This window comes from Radiomyces spectabilis (genome assembly GCF_025331425.1).
Source record: "Radiomyces spectabilis strain NRRL 2753 chromosome Unknown BYT42scaffold_9, whole genome shotgun sequence".
Lineage (NCBI taxonomy): Eukaryota > Fungi > Mucoromycota > Mucoromycetes > Mucorales > Radiomycetaceae > Radiomyces > Radiomyces spectabilis.
The window spans coordinates 965,660-981,975 of record NW_026251934.1 but is presented as its reverse complement, the minus strand read 5'-3'; the positions used below and the strand labels follow the sequence as shown (position 1 = coordinate 981,975).

General features: G+C 41.0%; 6 protein-coding genes across 6 annotated transcripts; 2 read left to right on the top strand and 4 right to left on the bottom strand.

Annotated features, from left to right (window-relative positions):
* Nucleotides 1-421: 421 nt before the first annotated feature.
* Nucleotides 422-1,522, bottom strand: BYT42DRAFT_576494 (SMAD/FHA domain-containing protein). Its single transcript, XM_051569069.1, has 4 exons — nucleotides 996-1,522; nucleotides 880-932; nucleotides 708-808; nucleotides 422-641 (listed from the first exon to the last, which is right to left on the bottom strand). The coding sequence occupies exons 1-4, from the start codon at nucleotides 1,399-1,401 to the stop codon at nucleotides 482-484; spliced, it is 720 nt and encodes a 239-aa protein (XP_051421738.1). The 5' UTR covers nucleotides 1,402-1,522; the 3' UTR covers nucleotides 422-481.
* BYT42DRAFT_576492 (peptidyl-prolyl cis-trans isomerase-like 1) lies at nucleotides 1,523-3,004 on the top strand. The gene is made up of 10 exons (XM_051569068.1): nucleotides 1,523-1,622; nucleotides 1,685-1,709; nucleotides 1,768-1,797; nucleotides 1,875-1,892; nucleotides 1,961-1,976; nucleotides 2,050-2,095; nucleotides 2,156-2,252; nucleotides 2,322-2,358; nucleotides 2,431-2,515; nucleotides 2,581-3,004. The coding sequence occupies exons 1-10, from the start codon at nucleotides 1,540-1,542 to the stop codon at nucleotides 2,621-2,623; spliced, it is 480 nt and encodes a 159-aa protein (XP_051421737.1). The 5' UTR covers nucleotides 1,523-1,539; the 3' UTR covers nucleotides 2,624-3,004.
* Nucleotides 3,005-4,719: 1,715 nt separating this feature from the next.
* On the bottom strand, nucleotides 4,720-6,508 carry BYT42DRAFT_576490 (aspartic peptidase domain-containing protein). The gene has a single exon (XM_051569067.1). The coding sequence runs from the start codon at nucleotides 6,375-6,377 to the stop codon at nucleotides 5,055-5,057; it is 1,323 nt and encodes a 440-aa protein (XP_051421736.1). The 5' UTR covers nucleotides 6,378-6,508; the 3' UTR covers nucleotides 4,720-5,054.
* Nucleotides 6,509-9,603: 3,095 nt separating this feature from the next.
* On the bottom strand, nucleotides 9,604-11,094 carry BYT42DRAFT_576488 (uncharacterized protein). The gene has a single exon (XM_051569066.1). It carries the CDS (start codon nucleotides 10,682-10,684, stop codon nucleotides 9,884-9,886), a length of 801 nt encoding a protein of 266 aa, XP_051421735.1. The 5' UTR covers nucleotides 10,685-11,094; the 3' UTR covers nucleotides 9,604-9,883.
* Nucleotides 11,095-13,123: 2,029 nt separating this feature from the next.
* Nucleotides 13,124-15,360, top strand: BYT42DRAFT_615630 (WD40-repeat-containing domain protein; the record flags this gene model as incomplete). Its single annotated transcript, XM_051571979.1, has 8 exons — nucleotides 13,124-13,135; nucleotides 13,200-13,379; nucleotides 13,439-14,303; nucleotides 14,369-14,560; nucleotides 14,621-14,911; nucleotides 14,982-15,074; nucleotides 15,150-15,221; nucleotides 15,293-15,360. The coding sequence occupies 8 exons, from the start codon at nucleotides 13,124-13,126 to the stop codon at nucleotides 15,358-15,360; spliced, it is 1,773 nt and encodes a 590-aa protein (XP_051421734.1).
* BYT42DRAFT_576480 (dihydrofolate reductase-like domain-containing protein) lies at nucleotides 15,199-16,213 on the bottom strand. The gene is made up of 2 exons (XM_051569065.1): nucleotides 15,786-16,213; nucleotides 15,199-15,723 (listed from the first exon to the last, which is right to left on the bottom strand). The coding sequence occupies exons 1-2, from the start codon at nucleotides 16,076-16,078 to the stop codon at nucleotides 15,372-15,374; spliced, it is 645 nt and encodes a 214-aa protein (XP_051421733.1). The 5' UTR covers nucleotides 16,079-16,213; the 3' UTR covers nucleotides 15,199-15,371.
* Nucleotides 16,214-16,316: the final 103 nt, after the last annotated feature.

The window sequence follows — 16,316 nt, the reverse complement described above, 5'->3', positions numbered from 1 at the left end:
GCCCTGCGCAGACATTGCGCAGACATAAGGACTATATCGGAAATACTTTATTACGCGATGACGCATCCTCATCCATTTTTGGGGAATCAGGCACCGCGGACAGTGTAATCCAGGTTTTCAGCACTCCGCGCCGAGCCAATGGATTGCCCATCGAGGAATTAAGGGATGGTTGAGCTAAAAAAGTGCTAATCCAATGTTTTCCTTCCTTTCTTCCCGTAGCTTTCCAGAGGCTTGATTTGCGGATTGAGGAAAGGGAAAATATATCCTCGTCGCTATGAAGTTCAGAGGTCGAGGAGAACGCCACCACAAAGCGAAAAGCAGTAATGATTTGTGTATCGATCAAGCATTGACAATGATGCTATGTGACTCTTTGAGTCTTGTAAATAAAAATGTGGCTAGCTTCCTCGGCAATAGACAATGTATTGAATCGGATGTTTTATTGTACCATCTATTTTATAACCTTCCTTGCGCTGAGGATCTATTACGATTCGTTGATTTCGCTGTGGAGTAATACGTATTCCCGCGTGCTTTGACCAAACTTTAGCACATCTTTGACTCGCAGCTCCACATATCGGGTACTTGGAATTTGTTCTCCATTAAGGAATGTACCATTGGTAGACTCGAGGTCAATGATGAATGGTCTACAGAGAGATGATGATAAGCTTTCTCCGGATGGTAGCTTCATATTTACTGCTACTGGGACTTACTTCACGTGTCGCTCCTTGTTGGGACCCTCTCTCACTTCTCTGAACTGTATTACAGCATGTTGCTTGGAGCATGACGGATGATCTACCGGCAAATCGACGACCTGTACAAGTCAATTTGTATTAGATCAACTGGTCACTCTTACTGGCTTATTCCACTTTTTTTAAAGCTTACAATGCGATCTCTTCCAATCAAAAAAGCCGTCTGTCGGTGAATATGTAGTAAATCTAAGGAGAGGGATCAGTACTTTAATGACATGCTTACATCCATTCGATAAGCTATGAGATTACCAATTTGTTCGTCGCCTTTGAATACGTAGAGTCGCCACTTTTTTGTAGGTTTGGCCGCTTCTGGAGGCTCATTATATTTCAGCTCCACGCCTTTGTAGGTATTGGTTTCGGCAGCAAGTTTCCCAGATAATCCAAAATTCGGTTCTTGCTTCTTTTGCTCCGGTTTAGGTTCTTGTTCTTTCTCCTCTTCATCTGGTCGGCCCCATTGATAACGACGACGACCATCACCCCCGCCTTCCGATCGTCGATTGTTGCGATCGCGTGAATAACGTCTTCGAGGAGGCGATCGTGAACGAGACCGTGAGCGTCGACGAGAGGAGCGGTAGTCACGACGAGACGAGCGTGCAGGTGATCGTGATCGAGAGCGGGATCGTGAGTGCGACCGCGAGGACGGTGAAGATGGCATGGTGGAATTGGGAAAAAGGAAGATTGACTTGGCGCCGTTTATTCCCAAAAATCGCACGTCATATATTCAATTTCCGCCCTATAAAATGAACGCTTGTTGACTTTTTGGGAGCGATCTATCCATACCATCGTTCCCGTCATGGCTGAAGAAGAAAAGAGTGTTGTCCTCGAGACTTCCGTGGGTACCATTCGAATTGAGCTCTATTGGGATCATGCGCCTAGGTAAAAGCTTGTCAAGGGTAATTCACTTTTAATTTCGAAGCTCACAGTTTATGATTTTGCAGAACCTGCAAGAACTTTCATGAATTGGTAAGTATCTTATGATTCTGACCGTAGCGATATCCGAGAGACTAATGCAATGAGTTAGGCAAAGCGTGGTTACTACAATGGTGTCAGCGTAAGTGCAACGATCGTGCGATCTACAGACATGGTCAAATTCTCACTAGAAATTCTTGATATATTACTTTGTTACAGTTCCATCGCATCATTTCCGTAAGAACTCACCTCGCTTTTTAAATAATATAAGGATCATAGAAGCTAATATGTGGATATGTTGATAGGACTTTATGATTCAAGGCAAGCGATTGTTCATGCTGTCGACGTCCGAAATTATAAAATATCATTTCACTCATTTATTTTATCCAATTAGGTGGCGATCCCACTGGCACTGGTCGAGGTGGTACTTCCATCTATGGGTATGTATCTTGGCATTTAGTATTTATATGACAGACTATTAACAGCGGATCGTTTTTCAGTGAAAAGTTCGATGATGAAATTCATCCTGGTTTAAAGCACACTGGAGCAGGAATTCTGAGCATGGCCAATTCAGGTCCCAACACCAACGGTTCACAGGTAAATTCGGGCGAGTGGTTGAAATAGGCTGACGATGGATACTGGTACTGAACGTGATCTAAATCATAGTTTTTCATTACCCTGGCGCCAACACCGTGGTTGGATGGTAAGTGGGACATGGAGAGATATGGTTACTGTCGTTGTGACTAAACGTACTTTTCTTTCGCATATGTTATAGGCAAACATACAATTTTTGGTCGAGTGAGTGATGGTATGAATGTAGTGAAGCGTATGGGACTGGTGCCTACGGATAGCAATGATAGGTAAGATCTTTTGGAAAGGGACCCTGTGGTATCTGGGAGATATTGACTTTCCCATCGCGTTTTAGACCCAAAGGCGTGGTTCGCATTGAACATGCCCGTGTCGAATAGAATACCAGCATTGCATTGTCGAGTCCTCTCTTATAAAGTCAACGCGCCCGATGATGTACAAAATAGTAGCGACTTGAAGGAATACATCATCATCGTCAAAACACGATTTATCCAGTCTGGACTTGGAGTCCTTTCCATCAGAAATTCAACAATATAGTATTATTCGTTACAGTATGGGACCTTTTTCCGAATAAGTCTAACAAGTGTCATATTGGCTAGTTTGGTGGCATGCTTTCTTCAGTACAGCATACGATGTGAAATGGTCAATTGTCATACAGTTGGCATAAAAAAATTGTAGAGACATGGTCAAATTGAGTGACTTGAGAGGCGGTATCTTTTGATTTTGAAGATTGAATGCATCATTTTTATTAAAAAAAAAAAAGGGCAGCATACAACAAAAGGTGAACATCCAAATATAGCGAATGTTTTTATCGGAGTACGAATATAAAATATAACGACTACATATTTGTCGTGGACACTTCTGGTACCTTCATTTGTGTATCTCACGACCATATGTTGTTTAAAAACTATGCAGATCTGTATAATCAAATCCAAAATAATAAAGATGCCATATTGTGGATGTTAAATAATGGTATCATATCAAAAGGATATTGTACAGATTGCCAACATATGATGAGACTATGCAAATGGTCAAACAGTTACAGGTGGAAATGCTACAAATGTCGCAAAGTCAACGGAGTTTTTGTTGGAAGTATTTTTCAAAACTCCAAGGTATCACCTCGAAAAATGATAGAGCTACTTTATTTATGGGAAAAAGGTAAATTGAAAAGAAACCTTTATATATTTAATTCACTAACAACGTACAGATCTTCCAAGAAAATCAGTTCATGAATTACTTTCATTAAGCATCAACAAAATCGGCTACTGGTTTTCCATATTTCAAGAACAGATATCGGAGTGGATGTTGAACGATATAAATGAATGGCAGCATAAAATTGGAGGTCCTGGAAAAATTGTTGAAATAGACGAAGCAAAATTTGGAAAAAGAAAATATAACAAAGGAGGTAAATATAATATATTATATATCGTACGATATGAAAGTAATTATGTATAATGACTTATAGGAAGAAGAAAGGGAATATGGATAGTTGGTGGATATGAACGTCATAGTAACCCTCCATTATTTTTCCTTGTACCTGTCGAAAATAGAAATGAAGAAACTTTACGTAAGTATATTTCAACTATTATGTTCGAGAATGAATATCTGATACTTTATTCTAGTTCCTCTTATTGAAAAATACGTTTTACCTGGAACAACAATTATAACTGATTGCTGGAAAGGATATAATAACGTCAAACCTATTCTTGGATTCGAGCATCTTTCAGTTAATCACTCAAAGCAATTCAAAGATCCAATCACAGGTGCACATACAAACTCAATGGAAGGATGGTGGAAACATACTCGAAAATTCATGCCTGGAATACATAAAGACAATATAAAAGGATATGCGGATTATCTGTTAGAATTTGCATTTAAGAAAAGATATAAAAATGATGTATCTAAAAAATTAATAGAGATCATAGCAAGTCAAATCCAAATGACATAAAAACATCTTTAATTTTATCAAATATTATTTTTACGTTTTTGAGTTTATGATACTCATATACTTCCATAAGCTTTCTTTCATATGTTAATATATTATATAATAATTTTAAACAAATTTCATCCTTTTTATATTTATCATTATCATTATCATTATCATTATTATCATCATCATCATCATCAGGATATGCTTCATATTCTTCCCAATTTTTTATTTTATTATCTATTATAGTGTTTTCGATGGTCTTTGTTCTTTTTTTTTCAATATCTGGTGTGGTATTAGGCGTTAATTTTCGTTTATTATTATCATAATGATTATCTAGATATTCTTTATTATTTGAATCTTCTATATGAGTGTTTTCAGTATCAGTATTTTCAGTATCAGTGTTTTCAGGTGTTAATATCTTTTCATTATCGTCATTATTTTTGTTCTTTTTTCGATCTCTTTTTTTTGGAATTTTAAATTTTTTATTTTGAACATTTTTATTATCATTTACAATTATATGAATTTGTTCATTTTGTTTATCAAGCTCTATATTTATACTTTTAATATTATTTTTAATCATATAATCTATAATGACAGATCTTTTTATTTTTAAAACGAATTCACTAACATGGTCTGTATTCATCTTTGATTTTTACGTGTACTGAAATTCAATTTTTGTATTCCCGATCTGTAAAAAATCGGAGATGTAAATTGTGAAGTTTAAACTCAACAGACACTCTTTGTTAATCTCTGCCAAAAAAAAGTCATACAGCTTTTTAACAGATGTGATAACTTTAAAATTGGATGGTATAGAGTAATACAAAAAAAGAAATAAATTATCGGTAAAACGTTTTTAAGAGTAAGAAGACCAGTTCTTGGATCTAAAGGGCGTTATTGAAGCGGTTATCTGATTTTGGGGTAGGCGCCAAAGGAGCAAAACCAATGCGGTTATTGCCAAAATCGTAAACTGTCACAAAGTTGCGCAGGATCATGTTGCCGAGAATAAAATTTCTTGAGGGCGTGAACAAAAATAAGCATTTGCCGTCGGAGCTTCGTTGGCCGACAAGTTTGGACACAGGCACACTCATGTACACCGATGTGCCACTGGGACCTTCAGGACCGGCTTGAGCAGGGAAGAAAATGTTGATAAGATCTGTGTTGTGTTGATGAGAACAGTCAACAATGTAATGGGATCCTTCAACGGTGACTTCCGGTGCGATTGTTCTTGCTAGTTCGTTGGCCAAACCCGCAGGAAGGTAAATAAAGTTGGAACCCGTGTCAACGACGAATGGCGTGCTTTGAGTGAATCTAAAATTGACGCTGTTGGTGCTGTTCTGATACTGGAATCCTTGAACGAAAGCGCTCCAACGCATATGGATCGTTTCATTGGTACTTCTCAAGGTATACGGAACCACATCCGTGTACACCATTTCGCCAGCGATCTTTGATTCGTCAATGCCACCAAAAATGACTTCGCCAACCCATTCTGATTGACGCGATTCACCAACGTAAACTGAGAATAAGGGAGCTGGAATCAAGTTCGCTTTCCAGAGAGACATAGGGAATGGGTAATAAGTTTGTCGGTCATGCTGAAACATGATGGTGCCCGCCGGGTATCCTGCACCAAAGATGCCATCCAGAATATAGGGAAACGCGGGATTCTGTTCTGCAATGGGTCCCAGGTTGCTATCGACTTTGGCCATCACTTGCGCGGGTAACGACAAATTGCCAACGGTGATTTGATCCACAAAATAGTCACCTAATGCACTGCCTGTACCGTAAGTGATATTGAATGTATGATTGGTGCCATGGTATGTGGACGATTCTGCTGTAACATAATGATGATCTGTCAGACAGCCGCGGTTTGCGGTACATTCAGCCGAGGGAATCCAGGTATCCGAACTGCCAGTATCGAAAAGCAGTAAAAATGGTTTAGGTGGTGTGCCGATGTGTACGTTCACCGCCAATTCCAATAATTCCACGTCGTTGAGTAACAGGGCGGTCCCTTCCGTGGCGGTGGCGTTATTGGCGGGATCGGCAGCTCTCTTCCAGATAGTGTGTGAGGGTGGCAATCCCTGTCGATTGATGTAACGCAAAGGTAAGCGAACAGGACTCACACCACCAGCTGAAACCGGTTCAGCAGTAGCCACGTCCAAAGCGAACCAAGAAACGGCGCAACTGAGCGCAAGGGACAGGTACCGCATTGAAGTATTAACTCTTTTTTTTGTCAAAAAAAAAAAGGGAAAAAAGGAAGGGGAAGGGAAGGAAAGAGAAAAAGCAAAAAGATGAGAAGGGGAAAAGAAAAGAAGCCCAGAAATAGCTGTTAAAAAAAAATAAGGAGATTCCAAGAAAAGAGGTGCAATTTATTACGGAGGGTTGCACTTAACATCAGTATTTTCAAGTCCGTTCATTACATGAAAGTGTAACGCAGTGAACATGGGTAACGATCTATATGAACCTTGATTCCATTGTTATAGAGACAAAGATTGGTTCCGGTTGCTTAACTACTTTCCGATCGGGCCATTGCACACCCGCCGTCGTTTTATGCAGAGACCGCATTCACACGTCGTGTCATTGTCATTCAAAGCAAATCCTAAATTTCGGGGACGCTTAAAAAAGAGCAAATAATACCATCCTACCCAGATTGGCAATTCCTCTCGCTCAGGCTCACACACCGCATTTTAATTAAACCTTTTTTTTCACGCTCAGTTTCGGCTAGGTACCTCTTTTTTTTACGCATTTTTTTCTGCTGCCACATAGTGAATCCGAAAAACCAATGTCGCATTTATTCAAAAAATGATGTTGCTGCACAATTTGAAATCAAAAGTCGGCAGATCAAATCAAACTTTTTAATTTAGTATTTTCAGAAATTAGTAAGTCGAAGATTTATAAATTATGTCGTTTCTTGGCACAAGAAAAAAAAATACCCAAAAAGCAAGCATATTTTTTTTCTCTTTGTCGCAGCACGTTTGCATGAAAGGACTTGAGTCTGACTTGTTTTCGTGCAGATGAGTCTTGTTCTCTGGAGTTGTATTACTGCAAATGGTCCTGGTATATAACCAAATTTGAAGGAGGGTTGGAATTCAGAGGTTGTAGTTCTGTCTTTAAAAAACGCTGCTCCAGTCATGTTGCTGACTATCGCAACTGGTATGTTGTCAACTTCAGAGGAGAAGGTAAGACGAAAATATCAAATGAGCTGAATTGCATGAGTTCAAACCTTTGTATTTTTTATTTAGTTGAAGTATGTGTCAAACTTGAACGGAAAGAAGACCGTCTATTGTGTCCATATTGCACGAGAACCTTTCATACATGCTCGGCAATAAGAAAGCATCCGACGACGCTTGGAAAGGGAACGCCAAATCAAAGCTACGGCATTCAAAGAATGAAGACTTATCACATACTAATCTTTTCGTTTTATTTTGATCAGACGTTCCCAGCCCCGATGTCGACGATAAAAACGACGTTGTGCATATTCCTCTGCCAGTTTGTCCATCTTATGATGATTATTTGCCAAACTCTTCTGACCCTAGTCGACGTCACTCTCCTGCTGAAGCAGTTGTCCAAGTTCACCAATCCATGGAAGCCAGTGATTAGGAAAAAGCCAGGAATGAGTGGACTGCAAGTTGAACCGATGGCTCCGCTTGAAGATAACAAATCAGCTCAGAAACCGCTTTCACACACTCCATGAACATTCAGCGCATGACAGAAAAGCGGTTCATTGGTGATATATCAGTTACGATTGAAGATGTAAAGTCCCAGGCGTCAACGAGACCGAGACGAGGACGGTTCATTACACAATGAACACTGATGGGTATTTATATGGTTTCCTGAGTAATTACCTCGACTATCCGCCTGGATATCAAGGAAGAACCAAAAGTTGGACCATCCACATGCACAGCAGATTCCCAATCAAAAAAATCCGATTGTACATCGATCAGGAAGCTGGGAAAAGGCCGTGAAACTCTCGAAGAATAGCATGGCAAGACAATTAGAACAGTTCAATCTGACCAGTCAGTTGCGACAGATTCGTTCGCAATTTCACCACCATTCATCGTACTACTTGATTCGTGCGTCAAGCTTTTTGGCGACGTCTTTCTCATGCCAATAACTTTCGCTTTGAGAACCATGAAAATGGGAACAACAAGACGAATAGTAACGAAAAGGCGTCCATGGTGCTCTCACGATTGTTCAAGCAAAAGAGCGGTGAATCGTTCCATAGTTTAAATTACCATTCATGCAGAACTAATGTGACCACTGCTCCTGATTTCAGCTGAGAATCATGCTGCCGCCTTGGCAATGTAAAACAGTTTCGCTTTCAGACCTTTGTTTTGGATAGACTCAAACACTCTCATTTCATTTTCTCTGTGACCTTATCCGATGAAAATTGAATTAGACAAGAAGCTATAGTGTAGAAACACTATTTGCATCTGTTCTCGGAGACACACATTGCGGGTGCTTATCGAAATCTTCTCTGGCTTGAAATCACGCCGATTTAGGCGTCTGTTTATATGTATCTCCAAGGCACCAAAAATTGCTTACCTGGGTCCATTGACTCAATAACACTTTCTTATTGGAAATTGGACGCATCTATATGTTTCATATGCAGCAGCAAGATCAATTGGCAATGTAAAAACAATTATACCTTCAACTTGTCACATAGTCTTTACTCGAAATTGTGCTTCAACCTTGAATCAGTTGTAATTACACTTCATCCATCTCCAAGGTAGCCCGGCAACGGCACGCTAGCCACATTGGAAGCGTGAAAAAAGACGCGAAATCAGTTTATTGGGCCATCTAGTAAGTGCTATTTAGTCGACGCTAGATAAGTTCGGCTCCTTCAGATTCAGTGTTCCTGAAAAAAAGAAAGGAAAATACAATATCATGAAGTGTTCTTACTCTTGTTTAAAAGTATTTACTGCATCATTGTACGTAGCATACCATGGCTGGTGCGGATATCTTTGAACGCGCAGCTATCATATGTAGGCCATTCCAGAGATGGGTGAATCCAATATGACCACTTTGACGATTAGTACTTGTTGAAATTGATGATCGGATCCGACTCCGTTCCTGTAAAATCTATTGGTACTTGCCAATAAATGATCTTCTTACTTTTTCGTAACAAAAGTCGACCAATATGCCTGTTTTTGGATGGCCCTTCCTCCGTTATATGGTCTAAACGCACGAAAACCAAGGCAAGTCTAGACGCTTATGGTCCCAACCGATTGTGGGTTGCAAATGGCAGATGTTAAGAATTATGAATATAAACGCGAGAACACAGATGCACAAGCAACAGGTCTTAGGCCGTTCCTCTTCAGTATTTTGCACGCATAGCTAGCCTTGCCAACGTTCATGCGTGCTGAAGAATTAATTGCATATCAATGGAAAAAAAAATTTGCAAGGTACCTGAGTGATCATGTACTTCGCTTTCATCCAATGTCGAAACCGCTTGTGTTGTTTCGGCAGGTTCTCTCTCAAAGTGCACGCTGAAGGATCAAATCATACAAATCATATAAAAAACAAATATCGGTTGTAGAGAAAAAGTCATTCTATTGATATCAGGAAAAGAAAACAATGTAAAGAAAATGATCTATCATGTAAACTAAAAATAGCTGAAAAAAATTGAATGAAATAAAAGAAAAAAGACTATGAAAATAAGATCAGATAGAAAAAATAAAAAAAGTAAATAGACAAATAAAAATAAAGAAAAAAATTACGACGAAGAGCGAGATGCTAAGGCTTTGTGGGCTTCGGCCAATTGAGCTTCGAGAATCTTGATACGGTTCTCGTTGGAGGTCTCCTTGGTTTGGAAGTTGGATTTTTCGGATTCCAACACGGCCACACGAAGTAACAAACTCGCGTTCTCCTTTTCCAAGTCGGCGACACGGTTCTCCAAGGTTTCCATTTTCATGACTTTCTTGGCACGGGAGCGGCGAGCCGCATCGGTGTTCTTCTGGCGTTTGAGCGCAGCTTCGTCGGCAGGATCGATGGATCGCTTGCGAGACTTGGCAGGACTCGCAGAGAAAGCTGGAGTACTAGCGCTGGCCACATGAGAAATGGGCTCCGGTTTGGTTTGGGGAATAAACACAGCCGCCGGAGAAGTCGATGTTGGCATTGGAGGAGAAGAGGTAGGACTGGGGACATTGGAAGGCGCCGCGCTGGCCAGAGCAGCTAAAGCTGCTGGCAAATCGGCGAAGAGATTGGCTACTGACTGGCCATTGGGTGCGGTTGCTTGGTTCAACATGCACGCTGAAGTCGTCATACGTGCATCGAACTCTTCTTTGAGATGAGGTGAATTCAAAAAGATATCATGAGGCGTGGCAATTTCCGGGCTGGATGAAATGCTGGCGGGAGACAAGAAACCAGATTGGGATAAATCTTGCATCCACCACTGATCCACCATGGTGTTGACGTCGCTTAGACCCATTGGGGTCAAAGATTGGTAAAACTGCTGGAATGTATCGTCGTTCATTTCTTGGTTTTCGATAATTGCTGGTACGTGGATAGACATCATTGAGTATTAAGCGCGTTCAACAAGGAAATTCGAGTTTTCGAGACTTGGACGTCTTTTTTGTTAACTTCTGTCGAAGAAGACATTGTTCAGTGAAGTAGACCATGATTGGGCTACGTTGTTGTTGTTGTTGGTTATAAAAAATTCTGTTGTTCTGTTGTTGTTCTGTTGTTAATCCGTACGGTGTTGGTACGCAAAATGTTTAAGCGGTGAGAGAAGACATGGTTACAAATAATAGATAGAATAAGGGTTTCAAAAAATATAATTCAGAGGTGTAGCAAGGCGGACGTGGATAGAACAGGCAACAGAATAATTAAAAAGATTGACAGGCAAGAACAAAGGCGCTTCTGTGAGTTGATAAACCAACCACTAACAACAAGGAAAAAAAAAGAACTATAGAACAAAGAAAAAACGACCTGAAGCGGATTCCAAGGATTTGGTTTTTATACTCTTGATAGGATCTTCTTACTGATTGGTTAGTTCCAATGACTCACTGATGGACTTACTCCTTATGGTAACTCCGCCCGGTCCCCACAACCTCCCTGTTGCGATGGTTATCGTTTTGAAGCCAGCCAATGCACGGTGCCACAACATGTAGAAAATCGGTTCAACCCTTTGCCTGGTTCGAAAAGCTGGCTTTGAACCTTTCTTCCAAGTCAACTGAACCCAAATGTCAACAACAAATGAACGAGCTTCCATGGCAATCTTTTTGCTCAACCCTGTTATCTTTTCCCTTTTCCATACAATAAGATATCAAAGAAAGAACCTAAAACCTGAATGTCAATATCGGTAATTGATGGCGCATTTGCTTCTATATAACAACTACATGTAATGACATTAACACATCATTGCCTACGGTGCCTTTTTTTTATTTTTGTTGTTCCCCCAAAAAAAATTAGTTGAAGTTTTACTTTTTTGTCAGATGGCGCGATCTTGATGATCTATATCCTACACGTGGGGGTGCTTGTACTACGTGTCTCAAGTTACCTCCTAAAGACCGAGATAACTAGTTCACATAGTATTACACAACGATTTTCCGCCTTATTTTTTTTTTTTTTTCATGTACTGGACAGTTGACTGGAAAACTACGGGTTTATCATAACAGATAAGCTTATCTTATTATCTTTAGTGTTCGCTGGGATATTTTTCCAACATGCAACATATCATATCGCTGATATGAAAAAGTAAATGCTTATTCACAAATTGACCCACTGAATCGGAGACAGAAAGCGACGTAAGTCGAGCAAAAAAATTCTCTACCACTATTCCCCCGCTTCCGTCATGGAGCCTATTGTTTTTTCCCAGCTAACACTCCCATTAGTGTGTACACCATTAGCGTACCTTTTATTTTATGACTTCCGCGGATGAAGCAAAAGTTGCAAAATATTGGTATCCAACCATTTTACGTTTCTAATGTCTCAGCTGTATCTCCCTCAGATCTTCTTGTTTCGCATTTATCATCTTGCGGGTTTTTTTAAATTACACATTGTAACTTTGACCCCTGCTATTCTTAAAATGCGCCAGAAGCGGTGGCCCTCATTCTCTAATGAATATTATTTTTCTTTTTCTTTTGGCTACTAGTTGTATATGTACGCGATAGGGGCTCACTAACGCTTATAGAGCATGTTCGGAGATGAGCTCTGTTCTGCGAGCGCGGTCAACAGCACATCATATGCTTCAAGTTGACGATCAAGGATCTATTTTGGGATAAAACTTGACGGATTACCGGTGTCGGTCGTTGATTTTGATTGGTGTTCTTGGCGCTCAGAAATGAAGCGTCTATCGCTTCGGTTATTCGGATAATTTATCCCAAGGCCCACCCAAGCTTCATGAAAACAGAACAAGCCCGCGCTACACCCGGCAACGGTGTTAAATGTAGCAATGATTACAGTTTGCAGTTTTGGTGTTCCTCTTGTACCACTTTTGCTTGATATCACTCAATTTAACTGAAAAGCCTACGTAGACAGCTCCTCTCTGTTCACGGTTATTCTACAATGTTCACCCTGTTACAGCATTGATAATTTTCACTAACAAAAGAAAGCGTTGATCACGATACAGATAAGAAGCTGATTTCTAGCAAACAATAGACCCTCTAATTCAGAACTTTAAATTACCAGTAGCCAAAGGCAGTAACTTAGCGCTACTGGGGATAAACAACAGCAAAGTATATCAAAACAAGGGCTTTTCTTCAATACGTGTGAACCATGGATCTGGAGATATACCATATGTTGAGCATCCTGCATGAGACAATAGAACTGTATTTTGTGCCAATTTGCATTACTTGCCCTCGTTGAGGCAATATAAGGCTTTTTTGTTGACCAGCAAGCCGAAGGCGCTAGTTGAAAATGAACAGAACTTATTTGTCAAGTCACGAGATTTTTGGCACTTGCTTGGATGCAAAATGGGCTTTCCTTGATCTTCCCATTCGTCACTGTTTCGCCCATGTCTTCATTTGTAAGTGGAAATTTCGAAAGTAAAGTGTTCCGTGCAGAAATGTCTAATTGTATTCTGTATACAGAACGACGATCTTTCAAAGCTACTGCCGCAATCGTTTGGTCAGAAGAAAGGCCAAGCTTCATCAAAATCTAAGGCTGGTAATGATGAACTTGATGCTTTATCTGCATTCTTACCAACGTCTTTCGGAAAACAATCCAAAAAGAACGATATCACAGCGGAATTTGATAAGACGAAACGGGATGTAAGTTCTTTAATAACTAGGCTACCATGTCGATCGGCCATACTGATCCTTTTCGGTAGGATGTCACTTTACCAAGGGACACGAAGCGAGCCAAAGTCCAAATGAACGATCAGCAAACCAAAGTGGCCACACGAGATGCAACCGATGATGAGGACGAAGACGACGACGACGACAGCGATTCTGAGGAAAACGATGCAGTCCAAGAAACGAATGTACTTCCAATTTCTCATGAAGTCAAACTCAAGGATCATACCCGCACAGTGTCTGCTTTAGCTCTGGATCCTGCCGGGGCTCGATTGATCACCGGCAGCTACGATTATGATTTGAAATTTTGGGATTTTGCTGGCATGGACAAGTCGTTTCGTCCCTTCCGAACAGTGCAGCCTTTTGAAGATCATCAGATTCACGATGTACTTTACTCCTTGACCGGCGACTCGTTTTTGTGCATATCAGGCAGTGCGCGTCCGAAATTGTTCGATCGCGACGGTCTTGAAAAATGTGAATATATCAAAGGAGATCCATACATTCGAGATCTTCGACATACGGCAGGTCATATTGGTGCTCTCACAGGCGGTCAATGGCATCCTCACGATCGTCAACTCTTTGCTACCTCATCTCAAGACGGTAGCTTGCGTATCTGGAATGTGGAAAACAAGAGAAAGCAGAAAGAAGTTATCGCCTATCGATCACGAGAACGTGGTGGACGTTCCGCAGCAACGGCTCTCAATTTTACACCCGACGCTAAACTCCTTGCTGGCGCATTCATTGATGGCACGGTCAATATGTGGTCTCCTGATGGGCCTTTCTTGAGGCCTTCCATTGCCATTGCAGATGCTCATCAGAAAGGCACAGAAACATCATCCATAATATTTTCCCGCGATAATCATACCATGGTCACTCGTGGCGGAGACGACACTGTTAAAGGTTAGTGCAGTCATTATTTCGTGCAAAAAATTGTTATGGCAAAATAGCTAACTTGAGCAACTCAGTGTGGGATCTTCGTAAACCAAAGACCCCGTTACGTGTCGCTTACAATCTTGATATCGTCAATCCGGAAGCGAATGTCATCTTTAGTCCTGATGAACGGTTAATCTTGACCGGTACATCCGTTCCTAAAGGTCAAGGTTACGGCCAGCTGGTGATGATGGACAGAGAAACGTTGGAAATCCGTAGAACTATGAGTAAGTATTGGAAGCGAGAAATGAATAGAGTAACTGCGTACTTACCTTTTTGTACCATAGATATTGGGCAAGCTAGTGTTGTAAAGGTGTTGTGGCATCCTCGTATCAATCAGATTGTCACGGGTAGCGGTGACGGCACCGTCAACATCTTTTATAGCCCTACACATTCTGCTCGTGGTGCCAAACTTTGCGTTGTTAAAGCACCTAAGGCGCGCGCAGTGGATGATTACGAGATCGATCGACCCATTTATACTCCTCACGCATTGCCAATGTTCAAAGAGGATGACGCACGAAGCTCGAAGCGAAAGAGAGAGAAAATGCGAAAAGATCCCGTCGCATCCCATCGTCCAGGTAAAGTCTCTATGGTTGCGAAAGAACCCCATCGACGTCATTTTACTCATTCAATTTCGTTGTACCGCAGATATGCCTGTCAATGGTCCTGGCAAGGGTGGTCGTGTTGGTATGAGCGAACAACAAGCTGTTATTAAGAGTCTGACAAAGGATACGACACGAGGTGTGTGACGAAGCAAAAGTGTCACTAGAAAATGGATTTCGATTTTCTTACAGGCTTATTTTTCGTGATGTGTAGATGAGGATCCTCGTGAAGCATTGCTCAAGTATGCCGATGTGGCTGAAAAGGACCCCATGTGGGTTTCCAATGGTAATGTATCAATGATGGTATTATATTAAAAATCTTGGAATTTAAGCAACTAACAGCATGCTCTAATATAGTATATAAAAAAACGCAACCCAATGCAGTATTCGCCAAAGATGATGAGGAAGAGGAAGAGACCAAATAAAAGATGCAGTTCTACTGTTTGCGTATGTATAGACAAAACTCATATTGGAATTTCTCAAATGACAACAGCCCTTGTTGCACAGTCTCTTGTACGAATTCTTGAAATTCATCGTGTGTGGCTACTCGGAAATGGTCTGGATCGATTGCTGGCATGAATGCATCACACATTATATGTTCCTTACTGTAGATTCGTGTCAGTAGGACGTGCGTGCACTCGGGTAACTGGACGCCTTGTTCATATATTTGTGCACCGCCTAGCAGAAATATGCGTCCCTGGGTCGTTTGTTGAAGTTTGGTCGCTTGTGCGATCGCTTCGTGGATGGAGCTGGCCAGAGAAACGTTGGAGAAATTGCCTTTCGCGTAGCTGTCACATTTTTTGTGGGGTTAATTTTTGGTAGTTTGGATTTTCTCGACCGTGATACTTACACATCATAAGCCGTATTACGCGATACCACGATATTAAAACGTCGCTGCAAAGGAATTCCCTGCATCGGAATCGATTCCCATGAGTTTCTTCCCATGATGACAATGTTGTGCCAATCGAGGGACGATTCTGGAGCGCCGGCTGCAGTGTCATCGTGCTTGTACCGTTTTGTTGTAAGTCGTTCCATCCACTGCCAATCAGCGGGAATATTCCAGGGGAGATCCTGACGATAACCAATGCCGCCCGTGCCCGCAAGAGCAGCAGCAACAACTACCACTCGAGTATTGACTGTCATATAAGGCTGGTTGAACAAACCCGGCTACCAAACGTAATTTTTTTTCCCCTGTCCCACCTTTTGATGTCTTTGATTTATTCCCACGATCTGAAAACTTACAAATCTGAACATACCAGTTTCTTTTGAAGTAATTGCTTAAACATGCTTGGACATATGTAAAAATTGCATCGCTATCCGTCGTTGAGTTCCTTCGTATTCTTGTCCATTTTCCTCGACGGAACATTCATCGAATCATGCC

Coding starts and splice junctions, on each gene's coding strand:
- BYT42DRAFT_576494 (XM_051569069.1), bottom strand. CDS start 1,401: ATGCCATCTTCACCGTCCTCGCGGTCGCACTCACGATCCCGCTCTCGA. Junction 933..995: donor CAAAGGCGACGAACAAATTG/GTAATCTCATAG, acceptor CCCTCTCCTTAG/ATTTACTACATATTCACCGA. Junction 642..707: donor AACAAGGAGCGACACGTGAA/GTAAGTCCCAGT, acceptor ATCTCTCTGTAG/ACCATTCATCATTGACCTCG.
- BYT42DRAFT_576492 (XM_051569068.1), top strand. CDS start 1,540: ATGGCTGAAGAAGAAAAGAGTGTTGTCCTCGAGACTTCCGTGGGTACC. Junction 1,710..1,767: donor GCAAGAACTTTCATGAATTG/GTAAGTATCTTA, acceptor GCAATGAGTTAG/GCAAAGCGTGGTTACTACAA. Junction 2,096..2,155: donor GGTGGTACTTCCATCTATGG/GTATGTATCTTG, acceptor ATCGTTTTTCAG/TGAAAAGTTCGATGATGAAA.
- BYT42DRAFT_576490 (XM_051569067.1), bottom strand. CDS start 6,377: ATGCGGTACCTGTCCCTTGCGCTCAGTTGCGCCGTTTCTTGGTTCGCT.
- BYT42DRAFT_576488 (XM_051569066.1), bottom strand. CDS start 10,684: ATGATGTCTATCCACGTACCAGCAATTATCGAAAACCAAGAAATGAAC.
- BYT42DRAFT_576480 (XM_051569065.1), bottom strand. CDS start 16,078: ATGACAGTCAATACTCGAGTGGTAGTTGTTGCTGCTGCTCTTGCGGGC. Junction 15,724..15,785: donor CGTAATACGGCTTATGATGT/GTAAGTATCACG, acceptor AAAATGTGACAG/CTACGCGAAAGGCAATTTCT.